Raw genomic sequence first — 27,758 nt, 5'->3', positions numbered from 1 at the left:
GCTCTCTTGCGGTCTCTGGCCGTCTCTGTCTCTCCTCCTCCCCCGGGAGACACCACTGGAGGGCGCCTCAAGCCCGCGGATTGCCCGGTGCCCTGGCCGCGGCCCCCGGGTCCCCCAGCAAGCCTGGGCGGAGGGGGCAGGGGAAGCCCCTGCGCGCCCCCACCCCGGGCCCCACCCTCCCCGCCGGCCCCACCGAGGGCGGGACGAGGGCGAGGGCTTGGAGGATGGAAGAGCCGCACCCTGTATTTTTCAATCAGGTTGCTTTATTCTCTCGTGGTCGGAGCCCCGTGTGCCCAGGAGCCGCAGCTCCTGCCCGCTCCCACCTCTCCCCACAGCCCCCACTTCGCCAGCGCTGGTCCCTGTGGTGTGGGCAGGAGCAGCCTCCTGCGTCTCTGCAAAAGACCCTTTGAGCGTGGATCTTCCCTCCTCACCTGGGGCTTCCGTGGGTCCTGAGGAGCAAAGAAACACAGTGTATCGGGGGAGGGGGAGGGGCTGGGGGACAGGGAAGTGTATGACCCTTCCCTCCCCAGAGCTCCCAGGATGATCTGGCTTAGTGGGTCCCCCAGCTCCGGGTCAGCTGACATGGCAAGGTGGGGCGGTCCTGCGCGGGCCACTGCTGCTCGGTGCCGGAGGTCACACCTGCTCACCTGAGGGGTCCTAGATGTAGAAGAGGGGCACCTCACCACACAGGGTGCTCACTGTGGTGCCCAGGAAGTCCAGGGGATCCCCAGGGGATGCTGAGCCAGCATCATGGCCCTCCTCCTGTCCCAGCTTAGAGGTAGACACGGCTGGCTTGACCTAGAAAGAGCACCTGATTTGGAGCCTGGGAACGGAGTTTCTGTCTCACCTGTGGTCCTTACGGTGGGACCTTGGGCGTGTCAGGCCATCTCTCTGGGCCTTATAAAAGCCTTGCTTTCTTCACCAGTAAAGAGGGCCTGTGCTGGAGTCAGAAGCCCCCAGGTGGTGAGGTTCAGCTGAGGCCAGCAGGTTGGCACAGGTAGGGAAGGGGTGGTACAGGTGAGTCTAGAGAGGGCACTCACCTGGCAGCCCACAGACAGGGAGCAGCGCTTTACAGGTGACAAATTGCTGTCCTCCTCAGATGCTCCTCCCAGCAGCCCTGGGAAGGGGACGACCCACCTCTTCTCACTCACACACCTACCTGGAAGTCCTGAAACTTTCTAGTGAGAGCCTCAAGACTTGGGATGTTCTCTGGAGCCATCTTCATGATGTAGCAACAGGTTCCCGGGGCTGGCTTATAGGCAATCAGGAGCTGAGTACACGAACCCCAGAGTTCATTCAGGAAGGACCCGTCTTGCTCACTCCCTAACCCTGAGCCTGGGCCATCTTCCTCTGGGCTAGGCACCCGGGAGAGTCATATTGGAATCTGGGGCTCAGCCTGGGGAGGCAAAGGGACTAGGAGCCGGGGAGAGATGGGTGTGCATGAAGTGACACAGCTCGGTGGGTCCGGCAAAGGCTTGTCATTGGCCCCCATCCCCAGGGTTGAGAGGTCCAGGTGTACCCACCCGCTGGTAGTCATACACTACGATGCCAGTGGAGCCAATGGAGAAGGTGGCAGTGGTGCCCACACGCTCCTGCAGGGCCAGGCGCTGCTGGGCTTCTGGCCCCCCCATGCTCATCTCTAGGACCTGGGGGAAGTCATAGAGTGGTGGCCTGGTATTTCTCTTTCCCCACACATCCCTTTGGTGCCTACCTCCACCCTCAGCCCTCTTTACTAAAGTGCAATCCCCTCTTCCCTGAGAGCTCAGACAGGCTGGGTGGGACAGGATGCTGCAAGGAACAGGTGGCCATGCCAGCCACAAGCCTGGTGGAAAAGCCCAAGCCCCGGTTGCTACCTGGTTCCTGCTTCTGGTCCTTTCTCAAGGCACCCCCTGCCTCCTCCTCTCCATTCCCATCAAACACTTCCCTATCTGCCAAGCCCACCCCAAGCCCCTCTGTTTCACAGGTTCTGTACCCACAGCCCACTCCATTCTAGGCCTGCTCACCATCTCAGTGTGTTTCTGGCTCATGTGAAGACCCATTAGCAGAGCGCCGACAATCACCACGACCACAAGGACTATCACTACTACGATGATGAGAAGGCGTTTGAGGGACGAAGGGAAGCAGGGGATGCCGAACCGGCCCCGGGGAGCTGCTGAGTAGTCCTGACATGGTGGGGCAGGCAGGGAAACAGGTACGAGGTCATGAGGATGGTCCCTCCTCTCCCTGCACAAGCTGGGCACCCTCCCACAGCTGGACACCAATGCTATGGATGTGCAGAGGAGGGCTGAGAACAGAGAAGGCTTCTTGGAGGAGGTGGCCTGGATTCCACCAGAAATGCTTAGACGTGTAGTCTAGCGTGGAGAGACCCAAGGGAGCCTGCCTCACCAGACTCGTCTCTTGCTGTTTCCTCTGGACCCCTGGCACCCCAGCCATTCCCATCCCTCTCTATTCCCCCAAATAATCTGTGCTCTCTCACACCTCCCTGCCTTTACACACGCTACCCCTTCTTCCTGCCAGTGCTTGCCTCCTCCACCTAGTGAGCTCCTTCCTACCTATTCTTCTGGAGCCAGCTCAAATGTCATTTTCTCTGTGAAGCTTCCTGTGACTTCCCACATTGCGGCTGCTTACTCGGTGCTCTCTGCAGCCCTTTGCACTGACCACTGTTGTGCCTCTCGGCCCCTCATGTTGGAATGATTGGTTGCCATGTCCATCTCCCCAAGGGACTTCGTGGTTGGTGTCCCTGCCCTAACTTAGCACAGTCCTAGGTTAATTAAGTAGATGAAGTTGGATGAAGAAACAGGCTGAGGAGGGTTGGATGAGGCAAAGCCCAGCTCACCGACATATACACACACACAGTCATACTCACCGGCGGGCTCTCGATCAAGACCTCCTTGCTGCCCACATCCATCTTGCTGCAGGCGCCTTCCCCTCTCATCTCCCAGATGGGACCTAGGATCTTATATACGCCGGTAGGGAGAGGGGACAGAAGTGAAGGACCCAGTCTCCTTCTGCCAGCCAAGCCCTTGACTTTGAAACCTGTTTGTTCCTGGCCCTCCAGAACTGAGGTCCTGATAAGCCAGCTCAAGAGCGCCTGAGGACCCCTCAGCCCTGGCACATGAGTCCTCTTGGCCTCGGTGAGAGCAAAGCTGGGTGCGCTGAGCAAATTTGCCCTTGGGCAATCTGCACCTCTCTCCGTAGGTGTCTTCCTGGCATTGGCCGCCTTTCTTGCTGGCACCTGCCCCTGCAGTTTTGTGGCTTTCCCTGTTCTTCTGCCAGGTTGAACCTCTCAGGCATCCAGGGGTCTGACCCAATGTGGAGTCCAGCACACTTCCCGACAGAATTTTCCCTGTGTCTAGGGATGAGCTCCAGGGAGAGGAGTGAGGAGGCAGAGCCTGCAAGCCCAGGGGGCACAGCTGAAGGCAGGTGGTGCTTTGGCATCAGTGTGGGGGTTCATCATGGCCATTTCTTGAAGAGCCTCACATTTTCACTTCCAGTACGCCACCTGCCTGGCCTCCTCCCACACATCTGCTACCTAACCTCAGACTTGCCTCAGTCATTCTTTTCCTGATCCTGAAGACTCTGTCCCCTCTGGCTATAAGTTTTTATCTACCAATATGTGGTTTTTCATTCTCTGCTATGGGCTGGTTTGTAAGCTAAAGGCCTTTCCCCCTGCTTTTACTTTTTTTTTTTCCCCGCTTTTACTTTTATTTGCATCCATTTCATGCTGAATTTATTTCCAGGCCATACATTGCTGTTTCTCCAGCTTCTTGTGGGATATCTTTCTCATCTGTGCAAACTCCTCTTCTAGTTTGGGAACCATCTGCTCTGTTTCAGTAAGGATCATCTCGATATGGCAAGGAGGGCTTATGCAGGGGTTAATCTGACCACAAGCTCTGTAAATTTAGTGGCTCATTTTGGGGCTTTGTTCACCTGAATGTGCCCGATGACCAGGGAATCTACATCTAAACCCTTAGGTTTAGCATTACTCTACATCTTTAAGCCCATGCAGCAAAAATTCAGCACTCTTTATAGGCCACTGACACCATGCCCTGCCCCACCGTTTGGCCTGGGCCCACCTATCGGCCCCACCATGATGATGATGAAATGGCACACATTGCTTCTGTAAAGGGACATCCTTCAGATACTTGATGGCTTTGGGGATAGACATAGCCTTGGTGACCTGGGCAGCTTCATGAGTGTTCTTAAAATGAATGTGAAGATTTGAACTTCTGGATTTGAATGATTTTGTGGGGGTTTTTGCATCAACTGAATGGTGAACCATTTTCAGAGATCAAGCTGAAGGCTTTTGATAGCAGATTCCACACCTGACACTTCTTTCTTGTGCCCAAACAGCTCTGCATGGGCCTGGGTATGGTGACCCACAGGTCCCAATCTCCTCATTCTTGAATCTCACCTGCTTGGTGCTGCCTCTGACCCTGTTCCTCTGTGTTCCTCTTTTTATAGCCTTTGATCCTAAATTTGCCCTAAGAATGCTACTCACCCCAATGTGATCCACTTTCTGGACCTTCTACTTCTCCCTTCCATCTCTTTACCTCCTTCCTCAAAGCCACTTCTATTTCTTTGTTATACTAAGTCAAATCCATGAGTGGGTGCAGCCTTTCTCTTGGGTTTTCCTCCACTCGCCGGGTCAAGCGGTATCTACAGTGCCTTTACCTTGGAACTTTCACAGGTGTCTAAGTCAGATACCTACCCTTACTCTTCTAGGCCCAACTCCCTTATCTTCCTGCTACTTTACTTCCAACACTCCACCCCAGGTTCTGTCCCTGGCCTGGGGGCTCCCTCCCACCTTGGCCCTGCCCTGAGGTCATGAGCTGGTCCCCAGCTCTCTAGCCTTAGCCGGTTTCCCTGCCCCCACAGGGACCTCCTCTCCACCAGGAGAGCCTTCAGTCTCCGGGTTGCACAACAGCATGGCATCTGAGCTGAGAGTCCCTGAAAAGCTCAGGGAAGGGGATAGGGGAGGGAAGGGAGTGTTTGCTCCCACCATCCTCTTCACCCTCCTCCCCAGCTGCCCCTTTAAATATTTGCCAAAACCTCTAGCAGCAAGTGTCCTAGGAGGAGTGTTGGGGAAGGGTGTCCAGGGAGGAGGGGGAAACGTCCTCCTCTCAACTGTGCAGTCTCAGCTGTGTGCAGGTGCCAGATGTAGGAGACAGCTGCCTGTGGTGCCCACCCCTGCCTGCCCCCAGCGCCCCCACTCCCGCCCCAGATTGTCCTGGCAACGCTGGGATTGATTGGCTGACTCACACGCACTGGGCCTGAGCCAGGTGGGCAGCGGGCCAGTGGGAGAGCCCAGGAGGGCTGCAAGCATCTCGGGGTCCCTGCGGGCATCTCAGGGGGCCGCATGGTCCAGCTGTGGAGCTTTCTAAGCAGGCGCTGTGTGTAGGGCTTGCCATCATCAGCTGGTGCTGAGAAAGGAGTCTCTCTTGGAAAGAAGCCTCTGCTCTCTCAGGTCCTCAGTCTCCCCGGCAGGCTGCTCTTAGGCTGTAATTCTCACAAGCTTTATGGTTTTTCTTTTCTTTTTTATCTACTTGTTTTTGCCTGTTTGGAGGTTGGGATAAGAAGGTTGCCCTCAAGTTTCATAAGGGGAGTTCATATGCTAGCATCAACCTCTCTGGCACTGACCCAGTGGAGGTCTTGGGGTCCTCATCCTTGTTCTCACGAAGCAATGTGGGACCTGTAACTGGGCATGGATAGCTGTCACCTCGCTACCCCCATCAGCCCTCTGTTGCAAACTTCTCACATCTGGGCCTTTACTTAATTCCCTGAGGGCCATTTCTCCCTCCTGGAAATCCCACCCTCAATGCCTCTCCACCTCTCTGAGTGCCACCAACCCTAAAAGGTCAGACAAGAGCCAATGGCACCTGCTCTGTGACAGGCTACGGTGCCTCTTCCCTCCTCCAAAATCTCCCAGCCTCCTGCTACCCTTTCACTTGCCACTTAGCATGCACTGCTGTTCTCATCAGCTGTGAGGGTGCTTTTTGTTGCCCTGTCTTCCCTGGGACTGGCCCCAAGACCATGGTTTCCTGAGGCTTCTTTGTACCTGCTGTGGGGCAAGGAGTATGCACACAGCTAACATGTAATTCTATTCAGTGCTGAGACTGTCACCAAACATGCAGGAGCTCCTGGAGAGTGGTCAATGTTCATTCCATCAGTGTGTGAGGTCTTAATGCTTGACCGACCAGCTCTGGGACCCCGAATGCATCTTTCTTTCTGCCTTTCCAGGCTTTAGTATGTTCAGCTGTTAAATGGTACTAGTCTGCCTATCCTGTCCCCCCTCAGACAAGCTGTTATGATGATCCAACGACATCAATCCAGTTGACATGATTATCATCTACTTCGTCTCCCAAGTACCTCTTCTCACTAGCTGAGAATAGGACCCAGACTCCCCCTTTCTGTCTCTGGGAGGACCATGGGTGATGGAGAGCCCTACGGTAGCCACCCCTTCTGTGTGTACCTCCTCTTTTTCTCCTTCCAGCTCTTCAGCTGCAGTGGCTGGGACAAGATTCACTCTGCCCTTTGTGTGCTGGGCAGAGCTGTGCCAGGGACGGGTGGGGACGGTTGCCCAGCTGCCCTAGCGGCCCTCCCCACCCCCCATAGCTTTTCTTTCCACAAGCTGGCATGCAGAGGGCTGCACGGGCAGCTGGATGGGCAGTGACAAGTGAGGATCAAAGGGAAGGGGCATCCCTGGCTGAGACAACATGGACAGACGTAAGCTCCAACTAGAGAAGCCTCTGCTGGCAGAGGCTGGGGACAGCTGGGGACACATCCTAAACCCAGCAATCTATTTCCTGGCCTGATATGGAAAGAGCACTAGACTGGGAGTCCATTCACCTGACTCCCAGCCTCCCCTAGTCCTGTCCCAGAGAACCTTTGGCACAGTCAGTCCCACACACAGACCCTCAGGGAGGTAACATGGCATAGAGCAGCAGTTCTCAAACATTTTGGTTTCAGGACTCCTTTATATTCTTAAAAAATATTTAGGACCCCAAAGAGCATTTGTTGATGTGTGTTATATCTATTGATATTTACCATATTAATATTTACTGAGAAATTTCAAAGTGTCAATTAATTAATGAAAATTGTAGCAATAAACCTATTCTATTTTTAACATAAAAACATATATTAAAAATTATTTTACAAAGTCAAAAATTAGAGATTAGAGTATCATTTCTTTACATTTTTGCAAATCTCTTTATTTTTTTAAGGATTTATTTATTTAGAAAGAGAGAGAGCCAACATGTGCACAGAGGAGGGGCAGATGGAGAGGGAGAGAATCCTGAAGCCGACTCCCTGTTGAGTGCTAAACCCCACACAGGGCTCAAAACCAGGACCCTGAGATTAAGACCTGAGCTGAAATCAAGAGTTAGCTGCTTAACTGACTGAACCACCCAGGCACCCTTTGCAACCCTCTTAATTTCTGGCTTAACAGAAGATACATCATGTTGCCTCTGGGAAATTCCAGGGTACTTTGTTTGTTTTAAAGATTTTACTTATCCATTCATGAGAGATATATAGAGAGAAGCAGAGACACAGGTAGAGGGAGAAGCAGGCTCCCTGCAAAGAGCCTAATATGGGACTCAGTCCCAGGACCCCAGGATCATGACCTGAGCCAAAGGCAGATGCTCAACCACTGAGCCTCCCAGGTGCCCCCCCCCCCAGGTACTTTTGTGATCGCGTGAAAGTGAAGAAGTAAAATTATATTTTAACATTCTTAGGACAAGGGGAAGCCTGGGCGGCTCAGCAGTTTAGCACTGCCTTCGGCCCAGGGCGTGATCCTGGGGCCCCTGAAATCCCACGTCAGGCTCCCTGCATGGAGCCTGCTTCTCCCTCTGCCTGTGTCTCTGCCTCTTTCTCTCTCTCTGTGTGTCTCTCATGAAAGAAAGAAAGAAGAAAGAAAGGAAGAAAGAAAGAAAGAAAGAAGAAAGAAAGAAAGAAACAAAGAAAGAGAAAAATCTTTTAAAAAAAAATTCCTAGGACAATTGTTTGACCTCAGTGATCCCTGGAAGGTTCTCCTGGACTCCACTTTTATTTTATTTATTTTATTTTATTTTATTTTATTTTAAGATTCTATTTTTTTTTATTTTTTATTTATTTATGATAGTCACAGAGAGAGAGAGAGAGAGAGAGGCAGAGACACAGGCAGAGGGAGAAGCAGGCTCCATGCACTGGAAACCCGAAGTGGGATTCCATCCTGGATCTCCAGGATCGCGCCCTGGGCCAAAGGCAGGCGCTAAACCGCTGCGCCACCCAGGGATCCCAAGATTCTATTTATTTATTCATGAGGGACACACACACAGAGAGGCAGAGATACAGGCAGAGGGAGAAGCAGGCTCCCCACAGGGAGCCCCACGTGGGACTCGATCCCAGGACCCCACGATCATAACCTGAGCCAAAGGCAGACACTCAACCATTGAGCCACCCACGCGTCCCTGGACCACACTTTGAAAATCCCTGGTATAGAAGTACCACGGTGAACTTTGGCAGAGCGGGTTGAGATCCCTGTTCTGTGGCTTTCTTCGGGCGCTACCAGTCTCACATCTCTTCTCTGTAAAAGGGGATTCATATCATCCACTTCAAAAGGTTGGCAGCGTTAAGTGCATAGAGTACACAACACACAGTAGATGTGACATCAAGCTCGTGACTGCTTTCCTCCTCGTTTGGGCCTGTTTCCTCATTTGGGACATAGAGCTGGACCAGGAAACATCCAGGGCTCTAGGAAGGTTCAACAGTTTACGGTTGGGTAGGGAGAGATGTTCCAGAATTCCACACACTCCAACTCGGTGACAACATTCCCCTTTTCAGCGCAGAGAGAAACAAAGGCACATTCTGTTCACGGGCTTGTGGAAGCACATGTGAACACAGCTACATACGCATGTCGCTGATGGCACACCCGTGAACTCTTCTTGTTCAGAGGACGTGTCCCCTGAAGGCCACGACAGATACACGGGCACACAGAGGCACGCGGATCCACAGCGCGGAAGTGCGTCCTGGGGGAGCGCGTGCCCCCGATGCGCACAGGTGCACAGTCATGCGGTCATGGGGTGCACACGTACGCCTCGCACACCTGCACTCGCGACAGTCTCACTGCGTGCCAGCCAGCCAGGCAGATGGCCCCAGGGACCGCCCCTAGGGCCGCCGGCGGCCAGGGCCGCCCCCACCCCTTTCCGGGGACTCCCCACCCCTCCGCCCTGCGCGCGCCCCCGCCGGTCAGCCCTGGCTCGGCTCCGGGCCCGCGCAGCTCTACCCCGGCGGCTGGCGGGCGCGAGCAGGGGAGGGGCCCGAGCCGCCCGGGCCGGAGGACTCCGCTGTGCGCAGCGGGCGGCGGGGCCCCTGGCTGCGGCAGCGGCGGCGGCGGCGGGCGGCGGCGGGGAGGCGCAGCCGGCGCGGGGTGGCCGAGAGCCGCGGGGCGGGGGCCGCGGCCGGTGGCCCGGGGCAGAGCTTGCAGGCAGCATGGCGGGGCTGCGGGCCGGCCGGGGCTCCGGGCTCGGGCTCGGGCTGCTGGCGCTGTCCGCGCTCGGCTGCTGTCTGATGCTGCCAGTCGGCGCCAAGAGGCCCCCCAAGACGCCCCCCTGCCCGCCCAGCTGCTCCTGCACCAGGGACACCGCCTTCTGCGTGGACTCTAAGGCAGTGCCCAGGAACCTGCCCTCCGAGGTCATCTCTCTGTGAGTGTCCTGCCCTGGCTGGGGAGGTGGGGGAGCCCAGGGAGGCAGCCAGGCTGCAGCCGCTCCGAGAGCCCCTGGGGAAAACCCTTGCTCCCCCTCTACAAAGTGCGGGGAGCGGGAGGACTTTGGGGGGTCCTCGGGGACTGGAGATTCAAGGCATCAGCCAGGTGGAGAGTTCTGTAGTCATGCAGGCTCAGCAGCCATGGCCGGGGAAAGCAGGAGTTTGTGGCCAAGAATGAATCATCACCACCGCGGGCAACAATGAGACCTACTGTGTGCGGGGCTCTGGGCGCGGGGGGAGGGGTTGTTTACAAGGGCATGTGGGCCCCTGCCTGTGATGTCACACCAAGGGCAGAAAGGCTTTTTGTGGGGGGAGGGAGGGTGGAAGCAGGGGGAGGGGTGGAAGTGAGATACACCCACAGGGTGCCCTGGCACGGGACAGCCGCCTGGGCTTCCATTCACTCTGCGCTGGGCCAGCCAGCCTGTCACTTGCAGTCAGTGGCCTCAGGGACTAGGTGGGGTGTGTGGTCCTTGAGAGCAGGATGCTAACCTTCTGGGGTGAGCATCCCCGGTGCCCCATCCCTCAACAGCACCCAGCACAGAGTGTTTGGATGATCTTGAGGGTGTGGGTAATGGAAGCTTCTTTTGGCTGAAGGGGAAGCTCAGCCTGGGGCCACTGGTGTTCAGAGAGGCAGGAGGTGAGCACAGTGATGAAGAAGGCGATGAGTTTATGAAGGGAAGAGAAAGATAGCCCCAGGTAGGGAGCCCAGGCTGGTGAAATGGGAAGTTTCCAGGCCAAGTGTGCATAGAACCATCGCCCTGTTCACCTTGTGTGCCCCCTCCCCCAGTCCCTGCATAGTCCCCACTGTACTGACTCCAGTGTCCCCTGCAGGACGCTGGTGAATGCTGCCTTCTCTGAGATCCAGGATGGAGCGTTTTCCCACCTGCCACTGCTGCAGTTCCTGTAAGGACAGGGCCTTGGGAAGGGCCAGTAGGGGGTAGGGCAGCAGAAGGGCATGGACACCCCCCCTACCTCCATCCCCCTTCCTCAGACTGGGGAGAGAAGAGCAGATAGAGCAGATGCAGGTAGCCACTGCGGATTAATGGATTAATGTACAGGTGTCCCTTTTCTTCCCTGGATGGGATAGCCACCAAATGTGGATCTGCCTAGAGTCAGGAAGGGTACAGGGAGTGGCAGTGGGGAGAAGGAAGGTGGGGGGTTGCATGCAAAAGCCAAGAGTGGGTATTTGGGGCCCAATTAGGAATGGACTTACTTCCTCTGGAGAGCCAAAGGAATTGGGTGTGCAGTAGCTTGGGCTGATGCCAGAGGGTGGATACTGCAGGGGAGAGGGGTCATCTCAGAGACAGCTGACCCCAGGGAGCAGGGTTTGAAGAAAGAGCTGGGGGTCGACAGGAAGGGGCGTGTAAGGGTGTGGAATTTTAACAGAGCTGCTTCTGCTTGAGGCCCCAGTCGCAAGAGAGAGTACCTGTGAGTTACTCCAACTCCTTTTCACTGCAAGTTATCCTAAAACCCACAACCAGGCTGAGAGGGACTGAATGAGCTGGGGTGAGGGTGGGGGAAGAAGTGGAGACAGAGACAGAGAGACACACAGTGGGGAAGGACCCAGCTTGATAGGAGTGATCTGCCTGAGGACAGGCTATTGGCTGGTCTTGCTGCAGGGCTGCTCTGGGGTGGGGGTGTGGGCCAGGTGGGACTCTGTGGGGCAGCATGGCCTTGGAACTGTGAGGAAGCGCCAAGGGGAGGCAGCAGGCTGGGGGCTGGTATGATGGTCACACCCTTGGAAGCTCTAACTCCCCCTCTGTCTCTCCAGGTTACTCAACTCCAACAAGTTTACTCTGATTGGAGACAACGCTTTCACAGGACTGTCACACCTCCAGTACCTGTGTGTGGCAAGGAGCCGGGCAATGGCAGCTAGGAGGGAGGAGGGAGCCCCAGGCCTGGGTGCGGTGGGCTGAGAGAGCAGGTTGAAGGAGGAAGGCTGGGGGGAGAGGGGAGGGAGAGCCTTTGAATCCTCTGACTGCAGGACCCAAGCTGAGGGTCATTGCATCCATCCCTCCGCCTAAACCATCTACCTGAATGCCCTGTCACCACAGGCTTCATGTCACCAGAATCAGAATGGAAGCCTGTCTCAGGACCATGGGCAGGAATCTAGGTGGGACAGAAGGAAATAGCTGGTTGGGGGTCTGGGATCCTAAGTGGCATCTAAGATGAGTTCTCATTTTCTCCAGCTTCATTGAGAATAATGACATCTGGGCACTCTCCAAGTTCACCTTCAGAGGACTCAAGTCTTTGACACACCTGTGAGTACATCATGTCCATACACACATTGGACCAAAGTCCCATCTCTCCTGTGGCCTTTGGCCTCAGTCACAATCTTCAGGTGACCCAGGGGTCTCTCTTGCAGATCACTGGCCAACAATAACCTGCAGACACTGCCTAGAGACATCTTTCGGCCCCTGGACATCCTGAGTGACTTGTAAGGCTGAGCCCTACATCTTTTGACAATGCCACAGAAGGGTGTGTCGCTGGAGGGAGTGGTGTGGGAGTCAGAATTGGGAAGATCATAAGGTCTTGAGAGGCTGGGAGTGCTTGGGTTTGGGGATGCCTTTTAGAAGGCTAAGTAGCTACACAACGCGCGCGCGCGCATGTGTTTATAAAAGACATATATGTATGTCTTTTAAATATGTGCTTTTTAAATGTATGTTTGATTTGAACATACATTAAATACATTAAAGTCCTATAGCATGGCCACAACCATTAATCAGTATTCACACAAGAAAACCCAAACAACCCAGGATTGTAGAAGGTTTGAGGAATTGAGATGCAAGTAGGGTCTGAGATTGGGCCCCTACTCTGCTAGCCAAGCATGTGTGCATGGGAGTGTGTCTAGCCCCAGGGGATCTTTTCCCCAACCTTTGCAATGAGCAGCAGCCTTGAGTATATCTACTTCCAAAAACCTAGAGAGCCTGGGTGGGCAGAGCAGCTGGGAGCCTGCTCCTCTCTCTGTTCCCTCCATCACCCTCATGATCCAGGGACCTGCGGGGCAACTCGCTCAACTGCGACTGCAAGGTGAAGTGGCTGGTGGAGTGGCTGGCACACACTAACACCACTGTGGCCCCCATCTATTGCGCCAGCCCTCCTCGCTTCCAAGAGCACAAGGTGCAGGACCTGCCACTGCGGGAATTCGACTGCATCACCACGGGTAGGATGTGCTCCCGGCAGCCCTCCCCAGAGCAGCTCCACAGATACTGCTGGAAGCACCCCCAATCCCCAGGCCAGCCACCCATTCCCCCAACAAGCTCTTACTTACCCTTCTTCTCCCCACCCCTCACCTCTTATCCCTGCAGATTTTGTGCTGTACCAGACCCTGCCTTTCCCAGCAGTGTCAGCTGAGCCCTTCCTTTACTCCAGCGACCTCTATTTGGCTCTGGCCCAGCCAGGTGCCAGTGCTTGCACTGTCCTCAAGTGGGACTATGTTGAACGGCAGCTTCGAGATTATGATAGAATCCCAGGTACCTACCCCCAGCCTGGCTGTGGTGGCTCCAATTTAAGGAGGCAGGGAGGTGCTGGGCTCCATCGTTCCTCTCCATTGAATTCCTGTAGGTAGAGGCATAGATGAGACATGATCTCTGCCCATAATAACTTCCCAGTCTTTGGGGAGAAGCCAATACATACACAGATAACATCCATATAATAGGTGGGTATGAGGAGGGAGATATGAATACGATGCTCTGAGATCACAAAGGAGAGGCCTACCTTTGAGGTCAATCAAGGAATGCTTCCTGGTAGAGGGGATGCCTGAGCTGAGTCTTGAACGATGAGGGAGAGTCGGAGGTGATACCTAAATGCCTGGCTTAAGTAACTGGGTGGTGCCAGTGAACCAAGGAGGAGATAGGAGTGGCTAGTGAGTTCAGCTTGAGGTCCACTGAATTTGAGCTGAGTCTAGAAGGCGGAGTTCAGAGAAAAAATGTGGGAAGGATATTCTGGCAAAGATAACAGCATGAGCAAATTCAAGAAGGTGTGCAAAAGCTTAGTACATGAGTGCGTGCCTGTGTAAAAACTATAAGCATCTCATATGACTATAGCATAAGGTTCAAGGTGGAGAGAAGCAGATGAGACCCAAGAGACAGGTTATGCACAGGTTTTGAGCAGAGTGTGTGAACCAAACCAAGGTGTATTTTAGAACACTATGCTGTATGGAGAATGGCTTGGCACTGGGTAAGACATGTGGGCACACCATCACGGGAATGTGCTGGAGTCTGGGCTGGGGCAATAGCACTGGGGATGGAAAGAGATATTTAGAATGGAGGAGTGAACTGACACAAGAGGAAACAGAAAATTTAAATTATCTCTGAAAGGACTCAAAGTCCTTATAAAAAAAGAAACCCGGGCAGCCCCGGTGGCTCAGCGGTTTAGTGCCACCTTCAGCCTAGGCCATGATCCTGGAGACCTGGGATCAAGTCCCACGTCGGGCTCCCTGCATGGAGCCTGTTTCTCCCTCTGCCTGTGTCTCTGCCTCTCTCTCTCTCTCTGTGTCTCTCATGAATAAATAAATAAAATTTATTAAAAAAAAAAAAGAAAGAAACCCTTCACCCAAAAGAAGACTCCAGGGCCAGATGGTCTCCCTGGTAAATTCTAGAAAACATTTACAGAAGAAATGACAGCAATCCCCCACACACTGTCTTAGAAAGCAGAGGGGAGGGTTGACAGGACTCGAGGCCGACCAGCTGTGGGGGAGTGAGGGACAGGGAGCTGTGGGGAATGGCTCCAGGTTTCTGGAGGGGGTGATGAGTAGAGCCACAAATGGAAATTGAGTACACAGAGGAGCACACAGATATGTGCCTAGTCATGGCCAGCTGGAATTTGAGGTGCTCTTGTGAGCGTGGGCATGGAGGGTCTGAACTGCAGCTTGGGAGCTAGGGATCATGAGGATCTGGGCAGGTGGACCAAGGCTGTGGAAGGGATTTGGGGTGATTGCCAGAGCCTGAGGTTCAGCATCCGCTTTCTTGCTAGGGAGAGGTGAGGAGGAGAAGGGTGGGTAAAGCAGCACTGGGAAGGAGGAGAGGAGAGGCGATGATCCGGGACACCAGGACAGGTGAAGTGTGTCCCCATGTGCTTCGGGTACCTGAGAAAGGGCCATATCAATCTGGTTATTGAGCAAAAGTACATTCATGCAGACATCCTTGTGCATAAAAGTCCTTTCAAAAGTGGGAGTGCTTAGGAGAATGTGTTTTCATACACAACTATGCAAAAATCAAACTGACATTGGGTATACCTGGGCTCTGTCACCGGGCTGCAGATGGGATCAGACTCTTCCTCTTCCCCTGTCTGGCATCTGGCCAGCCGGCTAGCTTTGGGCAAGTCACTTAGACTCTGAGCCTGCTTTTTTTCTTTTTTAAGATTTTATTTATTCATGAGAGACACAGAGAAACAGGCAAGGGGAGAAGCAAGCTCCTCACAGGGAGCCCGATGTGGGACTCGATCCTGGATCTCAGGATCATGCCCTGAGCCGAAGGCAGATGCTCAACCACTGAGCCACCCAAGTGTCCCATGAGCCTGCTCCTTTCGATGTGAAATGGGCAACATAATAGGATTCATTTCAGAGTTGATTAAGTGAAGCGATCTGTTCACACTTAGCACAGTGACTTCACACAATAAAAATTCAACAATTGACATTATGGCTAAACAACTGGTCAATATCGAGGGGCACCTCTTTTGTGCTCAGTTTTAGCTTATGTTTAAACCTTAGGGGCAAGGGTGGAGAGACAGTGATGCAGAGACAGATGACTAGCTGTGAAAGGCGGCTGAGCTTCAGGGATGCTGTAGTGGAGAGCCTTAGTTCTGGGCCAGGGTCAGAGGGGACTGACCCCCTTTCCTGAGGGCTTGGCACAGGGTGGGGGTCTGCGGCTGCCTGACACTCCCTGATGCTGCCTCTCCTTGTCCTGGCAGCCCCCTCCGCGGTGCACTGCAAGCCAATGGTGGTAGACAGCCAGCTGTACGTGATCGTGGCCCAGCTGTTTGGTGGCTCTTACATTTACCACTGGGACCCCAACACCACGCGCTTCACCAAGCTGCAGGACATCGACCCACAGCGTGTGCGCAAGCCCAACGACCTAGAGGCTTTCCGCATCGACGGCGACTGGTACTTTGCCGTGGCCGACAGCTCCAAGGCGGGGGCCACCAGCCTCTACCGCTGGCACCAGAATGGCTTCTATTCCCACCAGGCCCTGCACGCCTGGCACCGAGACACCGACCTGGAGTTTGTGGATGGTGAGGGCAAGCCACGGTTGATTGTGTCCAGTAGCTCGCAGGCACCTGTGATCTATCAGTGGAGCCGCACCCAGAAGCAGTTTGTGGCTCAGGGTGAGGTGAGCCAGGTGCCCGATGCCCAGGCTGTGAAACACTTCCGTGCCGGGCGCGACAGCTACCTGTGCCTCAGCCGTTACATCGGCGACTCTAAGATCCTGCGCTGGGAGGGCACCCGCTTCTCCGAGGTGCAGGCCCTGCCCTCCCGGGGCTCCCTGGCCATGCAGCCCTTCCTCGTGGGTGGCCGCCGCTACCTGGCACTGGGGAGTGATTTCTCCTTCACGCAGATCTACCAGTGGGATGAGGGGCGCCAAAAGTTCGTGCGGTTCCAGGAGCTGGCTGTGCAGGCCCCACGGGCATTCTGCTACGTGCCTGCGGGGGACGCCCAGCTGCTCCTGGCCCCCAGCTTCAAGGGACAGACGCTCGTGTACCGGCACGTAGTGGTGGACCTCAGTGCCTAGAGCGGTGCCGAGTCCTCTGGGCGTTCGGGTGGCCCCTGGAGGCTAGCATAGAAGTCTCTGTGTGAGCAGCATGTGTGCCCATGTGAAGACACATGTAACCAACCTGCATACGTGCCCTCACAGATGTCCCCCGTGCCCCCCGTGAGCATGGGCACACACTGTGCACTAGCCCAGGGGAGCCGCTTACCGTAGTTGTGACAGCATGAAGATTTGTATATGCACCAGGCAAGCCGGCGGCCCTGTGCCCTCTCATGTGTGGGCACATGTCGGCCCCACACCCCTACCTAAAGGCCCCCTGGCCCGTGATCTGCCACTTTCCCATGCTCCGGCCCCAGGGGAAGAGTGGGAGGGGCAGAGCCACCCCCTCCTCCTGTTTTTCGGCTTATCTTCTCAGCTCTCTGGCCTCTCCTTGTCGGTGCTCCAGGTGTGTGTTTATCTACTCATGCTCCGCATTGCAGCCCACAGCCACATCCTTCACCCTACTGGGTTCACTCACCCATGCTGTCCTCCTTGTGCATGCACCCAGGGACGCTAATGGACACCCTCAGTTACACATGCACACGCACCTGTTGACATTCCCACTTCTGTGTGCATATGTCCAGATTCAATGTGGCCTAAGGATGGTCTCCTTCATCACCTTGACTCTTTTCTTGGAGAAGGCACACAGCACCTGCCCTCCTCTGCTCATCCCTGGTGTGCCTACCCTGTAGCTGATAAGGATGGGAATGGTGGTGCCTGCCTCTGAGTACCAGCTTGGTCTCCTGGGGGCAAAGCCCCTCTGCCCAAAGCAATAACAAAGCAGACCCTGAGTTCTTCTGGGGGCCCTCTCTGTTCTCACTGGAGTTTCCTGCTCTGAGCCTGAATCCAGCTCACCTGTGGACAGGAGACCACCTGGAAAAAAGCCTTTCAGCTCTTCTTTACTGTAGCTGCCCCAGCTTCAGACCACCCATTGGTTCAGCCCCACCTCTGGGCTGTGGTGGGTTCAAGAGCTGGCCACTCCGGGGGCTCTGCAAGTACCTGGGCCAACTGGGTGGGTGCCAAGAGTGGAATGGGGCTAGAGAGCATCTTAGGGATCCTAGGGCTTCTCCGATCCACAGAGGCAGGCCGCAGGCATTGCCTTTTATTGCAAGCTGAGCGATAGAGGGGGTGAGGGTCCGGTAGAAGCAGCACCTGGGAGCCAAGCTTCTGCTGCCCTCTGCTGTATGCTGGGAATAGACAGCTCTGAGCTGCAAGGCCAGTGGAGAAGGCATGGGGTGGGGAAATTTCTCTGCGTCTAGACTGTGTGAGGGCCTACTGGTGGCAGGATGCCCAGGAGCACTCAGGGGCAATGTGATGATTCACTGCTGCAAATAAAAATTTCCCACCCCATTACTGACTCTCAGGTGTCCAATGGCTACAGTGAGAGGCAGCTGTTTCACTAAGAACAGAGCCAGGGCTGTGCTCTCTCTGTCCCTACTGTTTTTAGGGGGCCAGCATCAGCATTCAGACCCCCTTCTTCCTTGCTTTTTTCCAGAGGTGCAAGTGGGTACCCCACGATCAGCTGGTCCTGGGGTCAGGAGTTCATGGTGATGACACTCAGGTGCAGAGCAAGTGTGACTACTACCTGAGTCTACCACCTGGGGCTGATTCATGACCCAAATGTTCTTCCTGGAGCTCCCAGTCTTGGGGCCCCACCGAGACTACAGAAGAGATACAAAGCATGCAATCCTGTCCCTCTGTCAGGTCAACTCCAACCAACATGGCCAAAGACAAGCGCAACAGTCCCTCTCCTCACCTCTCCCCTCCACTCCACTACTGCCACCCTTGCCCTAGGTGTGAGATTTCAAGCAAGTCCACTGAGTTCCGTGGCCCTTGGTTTCTCCTTCTGTGAAGTAGATAAAACCTACTCTGTCAACTCTTAATTCTGCTACTTAGCAGCGGGCGTGGCCTCAGCCATGTTATTCCACCCATTTGTATCTCCGTTTCCTCATCTATAACATGTGGATAATCAAGACACCTAGCTGACACGGTTAGTGTGAGATTTACATGCATGAAATGTATAATATATTCGTATATGGATAGCCCATGGAATAGTGTGTCTGACACAGAATTGTGACTTGTATTGGTCCTTGGGACTCCATGAGATGCAGAGGTGGCTCAGAGAAGGGTACTTAGTGGGAAAGGAGGCTGATCTTTGGAGAGAACTGCTGTCTGTGGACCTGGGTTTCTTATCCATCAGTCTCAGAGCCCCTGAGCCCTATGTCTCACCTGTAGCCTCAGGTGCCCAGACAAACCTGCCCCTGGCTGAACCTCATAATGGTGAATCTCACAGGTGCCATGTCTGGGGTTCCACCTCTTGAAACCATATCCATATGCTCTTGGCTTAGCAGGTGCCTCACAGGTCCCCCAGCCACACTATCCTGGGAATTCCTGCTCTGCTTTCTCAAATGGGGAATGGCCCTTCACTCTATGCCAGGGAGAAGTTGCCAGGGGAAGTGGGTTGAGCCTCCCAGACACATTGGCACTCTGTTGCCCGGTAGAAAGATAAACATCATTCTGACTGTCACTCCCCCTAGGACTCCTTCCAGGGGTGGGAGACACTCCTCCTCTTGAATGCCACAGCGAATGAGGCCTGCTGTATGCCTGCCTGGTCACCTGCCCTGGGGGTCATCTGTGTGTCCAGAGAGTTGCTTAGCAATCCAGTGTAGCTGGGTAACTATGTCAACATCTCATGACCAAAGGCCATGAGAGACAGAGTCCACTCACTCTGCAGAGCTGAGGATGACACCCCTCAGCTCCCAGCCGCACACCCCTCCACGCTGGGCCCTGCTCCCAGGAGCACACCTCTGATGTCCATTAGATTTCCTATGCCATCAGGAGGACCAGGAGTCTCTATGTGAGAGACCTTCCCCTCCAGGGTGGTCTTTTGGGGAGAGAGGTCTTAAAGTGGGCACAAGAGAGCTCTTCACCAGCAAGTGAGGGTAGATGCTGAGGTCAGGTCAGGTGACTCTGGAAGGCAGCCAGGGAGGACGTGGTTCTGCAGCAGGGACCAAAGGGCCCGCAGTGCACATGCACACAGCCCAGGCACCCTTATCTCCCGAGGAACGGGTGCTCTTCCCTCTACCGCAGCCCCCTGCTCCTCCTGAGCTGGCCCCCTATGGAGTTACCACATCCTTTTTTCTAGGCGCAGATTTTCACAACGTCTGTGGCTAGAGATGGAGGGTGGGACTCTGGCTCTTGGAGTTTCTTGTTCTTCCAACATAGGGTAGGAGCGAGGCCCAGGGTGAGGGGGTGGTTAGATGGGAAAGAGGGAGGCCTCAGGGAAGTTTCTCCTGTGGGTCAGTTTCACTGCTAGCTCTCACACCCCACATCACCAATAAAATGGATGATAGTAATTAAGACTACATAATTACCTTGTGTTTATTTATTCCCAGGAAGCCTCCTTTCCCTGGCCCCCATCATTATTTATTCCATCCTCTCAATAGGTGATGGGAGTTAACTATGGCTCTAATAAAAAGTAATAACTGTTCAAGTTTCCCATCCCCATGGTTCTAGGTAACTCTGCTGCCAGCCCTGTGAAGCAGGGGGGAGGCTGCGCAGGGTGAAGGGCACAGTCCCCATTGTCAGCGGGAGGAATGGGGCACTGTGCAGAAGAGATACAAAGCATGCAATCCTACATACAAAGTTCTGGAAGCCACCAAGCCTGCCTTCTCCTCTGAGCCTCCCACTTTCTTCCCCATATACACCTGCCCCTGGAGGAGCTTCTCCGTTCCCTCTCGCCTTCCAGAGCTGTGTTCAGAAGACTGATCATTCTGTCTTCATTCACCCATCATCCAGCAACAAATGCCACTAGATGATGTTACTTTTCATCAATGGTGAATAAAAGGGGGGGGGGCAATCTTTGCAAGACCTTGCACACAAAAATTAGCTACTAAGTGGCAATTGTTGATATGATTCAGCTCTCGGGGACATTTGTGTTCTGTCCTCACAGAAATAGGTGGAATTTCAAAGGTCTGGTGAAGAAGGCATGGGTGGGGGGTGGGGGCTGGGGGCTCTCTGTCCAGAATGTCTCGTGGTCAGTCCGCCCAGGTATGTGCCTCTGGAGAGGTATCCCTGAGAGAAGTCAACTCCTGAAGCCCACTCTTCGGGGTGAGTCTCAAAGGGATGATGGGCCACGCATGTGACGACAGCTCCCCTCTCCCACTTCCTCCTGCTTTCTTTCTGGGTCATCTCAGCGTCACGGAGGCGCTTATGCATATCCTGCCCCGCAGCTGCGAGACCTGGCTCGGCCCGCGCTCCGCCAAGCCTCCCTCCCCTTGTGCGTGAGCCTGGAAGCGGGATCCTGCACCCGGCCCAGGACTTTTTCCCATTTTACAGAAGGGAAAGATGAGGCAAAAGGGGGAAGCCAGGGAAGAGCCGCGAAAATTGTGGAGTCCAAGTTTCCTCCTCTGCATCTTTTTTGTTGCGGTTTCCCACCCCTTGATCTTGCCAGTGCCGGCGGGCTCCTGGGCCCGCGGGCCCCCACGCACGACGGGGAGGCGGGTCGCCCTTTAAGGGGCGGGCCCCCGGCTTCCTCGCCCTCGCCCCGCCCCCTCCGGGCCGCACTGCGCCTGCGCCGGGCGCCGGAGCCCAGGGGTTGGGCAGCGCGCAGTTCCGTGCAACTTTCAAGCGAGTTGCAAACTCCGCCCCGAGGCCGGTACCGGTGGCCCCGCGCCGCGAGACCGCGGGGACCGGGGCGAGCGGAGGCCGGACCCGCCCCGCGGCGCGGCCGGAGCCCGACACCTGTTCCCGGCGCGGCATCCGCCCAGGAGCGCGGCGGCGAGGGAGGACGCGCCCGCCCCGGGCTCCCGAGTCGGTGCCCCCGAGCCCGGCCTCCGAGCCTCGGCACCGGGCTCCCCACTCTCCGGCTCCGCGCTCCGCAGACTCAGGGGCGGCCCGAGCGCCCCTCTGGTTCCCGCGCTTCCGCCGAGCCCCGTCCCAGCCCCGCCTGAGCGTCCCTCTGCTCCTCTTCTTGGGGGATCCCCTCCCCCTTCGTCCCCGAGGCTGCAGGATGGTGTCCTGGATGATCTGTCGCCTGGTGGTGTGAGTATGGGTGCCTTCCTACAGCTGCTATCCCCAGGAGCCCCAGCGCTCCTGATCTGGAACACGGGGACATCTGATGGGAAAGGGGCTTCCTGTGGGGCTCCCTCAACACTCACCGTGAGGGTTAACGGACCTGCGGGCCTGCACGTGCCATGGGGTACCCTGGCTTGTCCTCCAGCCCTCAAGCCTCCTTGGTTTGTGGCCACCCCTCCCGCAGTCACACACACCGCAGACAGGTGTGTGGGGCAGAGGACTTCAGGCCGACCTGCAGTCCCTTAGCAAACACAAGGTGTTGTGGCACGTCATGGGCGGATGTTCCAGGTGCCTGCTTCCCTTCTGAGCAGTCACCTGACTCACCATCCTGGCCTCAGCCTCCCCATTCTGGCCTCTTCTCACCTTTTAGTACTCCATCTGGCTCCAGTATTCCTATCTGCAACCTGGCAGTGCCAGGTCTGGTGGCCGTGGACCTGATGGCATGTCCACGGGAGCGGACAGCCTGGTGCTCTCACCAACTCAGCAGCCTGCCTCCCACCCACCTGTGTGCGGCTGTGTGTGTTCCCGCTCGATCATGCACCCATAGGCCACTGATGCAGGCCCAGGCAGGCTTGGGGTGTTTGTAAACAGCAGGGTGGGGAGGTGGCCTCCAGGGCACTGACTCAGGCACACATTGTGCAAGCCAAGCGGGAAGAACAGGTAGGCCCTTGCCACTTCACATCTGTGAGGGAGGTGGCCACCTGGTGGGGCAAGGAGGACAGGATGCTGCTCATATTCCCCCTCTGTTTTATGGGCTGCTCTTCTAGGCTGGTGTTTGGGATGCTATACCCAGCTTATGCTTCCTACAAGGCTGTGAAGACCAAGAACATTCGTGAATATGTGAGTGTGGCTTTGGCGGGAGGGCTTCATTCAGGTCTGGGGGGACTTGGCAAGGTGGGAGGGTCTGAACTGGCATCCCCTGCCTCCAGGGCATAAGCAGGTGGCATATCCTAAGCAGAGTGGGTGTGGTTGGAAGGCAGGCGATTGGGGTGCCCATGCAGAATCGTGTGGGTGAAGCTTCTTGGGGGTGGGTCCAGAAATGAGTGGCAGTTTCTCAGAGGCAACTCTAGGGCCAACTAGTTGCCAGGAGAATGCAGCAGGACAGGCTCTCTGGAATCTCTGGGTCAGCCTAGGACAGGGGAGTTGGCTCTGCAGGCTCAGCTGCTGGCCTCTGACACCCCCACCCCCACCCCCAGGTCCGATGGATGATGTACTGGATAGTCTTTGCACTATTCATGGCGGTGGAGACCTTCACAGACATCTTTATTTCCTGGTATGCATGCAGGGGGCCTATGGGCTGTGGGGAGGTGCTGGCCCACTCAGCCTGGCTCCCTGCTGACCTTGCCCACCCTGTCCTCTGACAGGTTCCCTTTCTACTATGAGATCAAGATGGCCTTTGTGCTGTGGCTGCTCTCACCTTACACCAAAGGGGCCAGCCTGCTTTACCGAAAGTTTGTCCACCCGTCCTTGTCCCGTCATGAGAAGGTACTTCGGGGGGAGTCATGGAGTGAAACGTAGGGGTGGGTGTGAATGAAAGGACCCTGGACTCGGGGTTCAGAATACTGGATGATATCTGGGTTCTAATCTGAGTCCTGTTGCCCTTAGCTGTGGGACCTTGATAGAAAGTAGCCTTTTTCCTCTTTTGCGATAATCAAATGGGAGCACATGTGAATGTGCAGAGCTGGCAGTTGTTTTGGGGACAGTGGGAGAAGGCTGAGCATGGTCATCCCCTGAGGTGGGGGAATGGGTGGGTGGGGAGCCCTGCCCTTGGTGTGGTTGCCAGCGCCCTGTAGGTGGGGGTGGACAGGGAGGCACAGGACGCAGTGGCTTCTCTGGGTCTGCGGAGGAAGGATGACTCCCACTGTGCACCTGAACTCTTCCCCCTTCCCCGCCCTCCACAGGAGATTGACACCTGCATCGTGCAGGCCAAGGAGCGCAGTTATGAGACAATGCTCAGCTTTGGGAAGCGGGGCCTCAACATTGCTGCTTCGGCCGCTGTACAGGCTGCCACCAAGGTGACCTGGGCCCCAGCCCTCCAGCAGCCCTCCCACCCCCAGTGCCTTCTGGGGGAGTCCAGCTCTCTGTCAGGGAGCTGGGAGAGAGCACCAGACCATGCCAGGGGACAGGGTAGGAGGTGATGGGTGGGGTGTTGGCCAGAGGATGGAGCTGGGCCAGTGACCGCGAGCGGTAAATCCTGCTCTCTGGGCCTTCATTTCCTGTTGGCAGCACAAAGACATGGAGCTAGAAGGTTACTAAGTTGCTTTCAGTTCCGAGGCCAGGGCCCCAGTGATGACCTGCCAGTCAGTGCTTAATTTCCCTGCACAGCTGCCCTGGTTCAGACCTGGGAATAGAGGATGCTGCTAGGATCCCCTGCTCCATCCCTCCAGGTGATGCAGCAGCTCCCCCTCTCTTGCAGAGTCAGGGGGCACTGGCCGGAAGGCTACGAAGCTTCTCCATGCAGGACCTGCGCTCTATTCCTGATGCCCCTGCCCCTGCCTACCAGGATCCCCTCTACCTGGAGGACCAAGTACCTCTTCGCAGGCGACCCATCGGTGAGTAGGAGAGAGATCTGGAGCTGTTTGTTCCAAGAGGGATGCTCCTTCCATTTGAGCTGTGGCTTCCCTGGGGATTAGAAGAAGGCGTGGCTGGGCCCCAGGCCTTCAGACTGTGGAAATGCCCAGCTTTGGCTCCCTGGCCTCTCCCTCCTCTATTCAGGGTACCGGGCAGGGGGGCTGCAGGACAGCGACACCGATGATGAATGCTGGTCGGATACAGAGGCAGTCCCCCAGCCACCTGCCCGGCCCCGAGAGAAGCCTCTCAACCGCAGCCAGAGCCTGCGTGTGGTCAAGAGGAAGCCGCCCGTGCGGGAGGTCAGTGGCCAGGAAGGTGTGAGGGAGGCGGGCTGTCCAGGGACTTTGGCCTACACCTCCTCCCGTTGTATCTGCTCTCTCCCCTCAGGGTACCTCGCGCTCCCTGAAGGTTCGGACAAGGAAAAAGACCATTTCTTCAGACATGAATGGCTAGGATCTGCAGAGCCTGGCCAAGTCTTACCTCTTGCCTTATGGGGTACCAGGGACTGCTTGGAGGGGGTGACTGGGTACACATCTGACCTGCCTACACCAGCTGCTCAGGCTGTGTCCTCCTGGCTCCTGCTCTCGGTTAGGGGCTGGGGCGGTGCACAGGGATATACCTGTGATGTACCAAAGCAGGCTGGGCCCATGATTCTATTTATTGCCTTTCTCATCCTTATACCCTCTTGGGTGTGTGGGACCAGAGCCCTTCCCAGACCTCTGCAAATGAAGCCAAAAGTCCACCCAGCTGTGTTCATTCCTTCCTGTCCTTCAAAGTACTTGACAGCCTCCTCTAAGGCCCTGTGTGTGTATGTGTGTGTGTGTGTGCGCATGTGCGCGTGTTCCCTGGTTGTGTTTTGTGTTGGTGAATGAGGTCAGGTTTATGCACATTTTGGTAAATAAACATATAAAAGTGTTCTGTTTGTCCTGGTTTTATATTCCTGGTCCTCACAGTACACAATGCTAAACAGCCTGTTACAGGCCAGTCCAGGCCTAGGATGAGGGCTAAAAGGACAGACCTTTTGGGGCCAGTCTCCTGGTGGGGGCACGTAGCCATTGACATATAGTTGTGATGTGGCAAGTACTGTCACAGGAAGCTCTTGGAGACTTCTGAGAACACAGATGGGAGACTAGGGCTGGTGGTGGGGAGGACACCCCGGAGAGGGGTCAGAGTCTGAGACTATAAGCGGAGGAGATGGCATTGGACCTTGATGGGAAGCAGAAGGTAGTGGGAGCAGAGGTGTGGAGGGAACTCTGGGCAGCACAGTAGTTTCATGGGGATTAACTGGAGCTGTAAACAGTTAGGCCTGGGGAGACCAACTGCCTCCGTGGGCCCTCAGGGGTCTCTAGGAGGCAGCTCTAGGGGCATTGAGTTCCTGTAAACATCCCAGATGGCATTGGGAGCATTGCATGTCTTCGGAATGGCCGCGAGAGGGCAGCAGCTGCCAGGGTCTGGGCTGCCCCTAGCTTCCAGGTCAAGGAGGGTGGGGTTGGGAGTCTGGCCAGAGCCCTGCCCTAGAGGGGCCTGGCCTCTGGCTGGCCGGCTGGCTGGCTGGGAAACGATGCAGAATTCTGGTCTGGACTCCAATGGCCCTCTCTGCTGCTCCTTCCTGTTGTTTGTGGTCATTGGTGCCCTCTGCCCCATGCATGGAGTCTCCCCTGTTCTGAGATCCAGGCTCTTTGCCCCAGCTGACTCTACTCCATCCCCTATGCTAATCCCTGGGGCAGCCTCAATGGCTTTGCCCTCCCCTGCCCCTGGGTTCTGGTCTCACCACACTATCCCAAGGCTGCTCCCCTCGGCCACCCCATGCCTGCTCTTCCTTCCCACTTTTGATTAAGCAAAGAGGTGGATGGGAAGAGGGGAAATAGGGTGGTCACCCTGAGTGACCTGAAGAGTATGGATTAACTCTTGGTGTGGGGATTATCTGGGTTTTATTTGGGGAAGGCACTTAATCGGCCGGAGTGGTTTAGCCCCTCACATATTGGTGTTCAGTGATTTCCTATCTAGGTGTTCCCTTGCATCGTGGTGTTGTCTCATCTCTTCCTTTGTTCATTCAGAAAACCCCTATGGAGTATTTCCCGGGTACCAGGCACGCTTCAAGATACTCAGGATGTGGAGTCTAGGAATAGCTGGTATCTCAAACATGACTATCCAGCGGCTCTTGCTTGGAGCCCCCAACATACATTCACTTAATCTTCACAGCAACCTCCAGAGGCAGGTACTATTATTATAACACCCATTTTACAAATGGGAGAACAGGCACGGAGAGGGCAGGTGATCTGCCCGCGGTTACACAGCTAATAAATGGCGGAACTCATCTTCGAACCAGGCAGTGTGGCTTCATCACTGTGTGTGTCTAAGTAGATGAGAGGAGGCCAGAAGAAGGAGACAGAGCTGTATTGAACACCAGTTGTGCACCCGGCCTTGTGCTGGGCATTTCATAGAGATGGTCTCCTCGAATCTTCCTGACAAGGCTGCAGGTAGGGCTTAGGCCCATTTCACAGATGGAAAAACGGAGACTTGGAAAGATGAAGTAGCTTATGCCTGGTGAGGCTGCCTGTGCATGGGGGCCCTGTCTCATGAGGCAAGCTCGCCCAGAAGTTGCTGTGATAGACATGGAATGGCAGGATCCACACCCCGGAACCCCGGGGGTGCACAAGAGAGGAGTATGCAACGAAGGAGTGAATGAAACATAAGCCCAGAGGAAAGGGCACTGGGGGGAGGCCTGAAGCTATGGGGTGTTGACGCTGCTGAAGCTTTGCTTGCTCTCATTCTGAAGATGGGCTTTAGAGTGGGCAGCAGGGTCCCCCGGGCCCCTGGGTACAAATGGTGACAGTTTTCTTAGGCCCAAGATCTTCACCTTCCCCTCTCCCAGCCTCCTGGCTAGCCTGGCTGCCCCACAGCTCCAAGGCAGTGCCTTTCCTGACTCCTGGGCGCTCACGTAGGCACCCCCCACCCCCACCCCGCCACCTTTGCTCCAGCTGTATGAATCTCCTGCCCTCTCGACAACCTTTCTTTCCCAGCCCCCATAGCCTTCCTTAGAGACCTGCCTTCTCCAAGAAGCCTTCCCTGACTGGCTAACCCCTTCTCAAGCTCCCAAGGGTCCTGATCTCTGGCCTGCTCCCAGTCCTGGGGACACCGTGGGCTGTGCCGGTATGCCCATCACCCTTCCCTCCCCACCCAGCTGGCCTCCCCTAAACCTGACTTGCTTTGCATCTGCCACCTCTGTCAATCTATTAGCTCCATGCTGTTGCCCTCGCATGGTCTTCCTCTTCTACCCCATTCTCTGTCCTGTTCCTATTTGCCCTGTGATCCCCACTCAGACACCACCTGTCCCAGGAAGCCCTCTGTGAGCACACCCCCTGCCCCTTTGGAACTGATTGCTCATCCAGACCTCTCCATATCTATTCTTACAATCTGTTTTTGCCTTGAGCACATTAGATTTTCTCCCCCTTTCATTGTGACTCCATAAAGAACAGACTTGCATCTTACTCACTTTTGTATCCCAGCCTAGAACAAATAGTGGTTTAGTCAAAGTGAAATATTGTCATACATGCGTGGCTCAGTGGTAAAGGCTCACTTATTTATTGTCTGACTTGTGAGCCCAAGCATCCCCTCCTCTGT

At 55.5% G+C, this 27,758-nt stretch overlaps 3 protein-coding genes and 1 long non-coding RNA gene across 4 annotated transcripts; 2 read left to right on the top strand and 2 right to left on the bottom strand.

Annotated features, from left to right (window-relative positions):
• Nucleotides 1-245: 245 nt before the first annotated feature.
• On the bottom strand, nt 246-2,996 carry SFTPC (surfactant protein C). Its single transcript, XM_041767405.1, has 6 exons — nt 2,867-2,996; nt 2,004-2,162; nt 1,524-1,646; nt 1,160-1,270; nt 648-798; nt 246-449 (listed from the first exon to the last, which is right to left on the bottom strand). The coding sequence occupies exons 1-5, from the start codon at nt 2,933-2,935 to the stop codon at nt 658-660; spliced, it is 603 nt and encodes a 200-aa protein (XP_041623339.1). The 5' UTR covers nt 2,936-2,996; the 3' UTR covers nt 246-449; nt 648-657.
• A 5,347-nt stretch (nt 2,997-8,343) lies between these two features.
• On the bottom strand, nt 8,344-22,324 carry LOC121497992. The gene is made up of 3 exons (XR_005989588.1): nt 21,927-22,324; nt 13,223-13,299; nt 8,344-8,730 (listed from the first exon to the last, which is right to left on the bottom strand). It is a non-coding gene; the product is annotated as an uncharacterized LOC121497992 (long non-coding RNA).
• LGI3 (leucine rich repeat LGI family member 3) lies at nt 9,291-17,837 on the top strand. Its single transcript, XM_041767898.1, has 8 exons — nt 9,291-9,680; nt 10,573-10,644; nt 11,513-11,584; nt 11,931-12,002; nt 12,107-12,178; nt 12,735-12,904; nt 13,050-13,214; nt 15,652-17,837. The coding sequence occupies exons 1-8, from the start codon at nt 9,469-9,471 to the stop codon at nt 16,467-16,469; spliced, it is 1,653 nt and encodes a 550-aa protein (XP_041623832.1). The 5' UTR covers nt 9,291-9,468; the 3' UTR covers nt 16,470-17,837.
• Nucleotides 21,073-25,049, top strand: REEP4 (receptor accessory protein 4). The gene is made up of 8 exons (XM_041767899.1): nt 21,073-21,530; nt 22,331-22,403; nt 22,760-22,836; nt 22,928-23,048; nt 23,465-23,578; nt 23,980-24,115; nt 24,279-24,433; nt 24,522-25,049. Exons 1-8 carry the CDS (start codon nt 21,499-21,501, stop codon nt 24,585-24,587), a joined length of 774 nt encoding a protein of 257 aa, XP_041623833.1. The 5' UTR covers nt 21,073-21,498; the 3' UTR covers nt 24,588-25,049.
• Nucleotides 25,050-27,758: the final 2,709 nt, after the last annotated feature.

This window comes from Vulpes lagopus, chromosome 8 (assembly GCF_018345385.1).
Source record: "Vulpes lagopus strain Blue_001 chromosome 8, ASM1834538v1, whole genome shotgun sequence".
In the NCBI taxonomy this organism is placed as follows: domain Eukaryota; kingdom Metazoa; phylum Chordata; class Mammalia; order Carnivora; family Canidae; genus Vulpes; species Vulpes lagopus.
The sequence above is the reverse complement of the archived record's forward strand: the minus strand, read 5'-3'. Positions and strand labels throughout refer to the sequence as shown.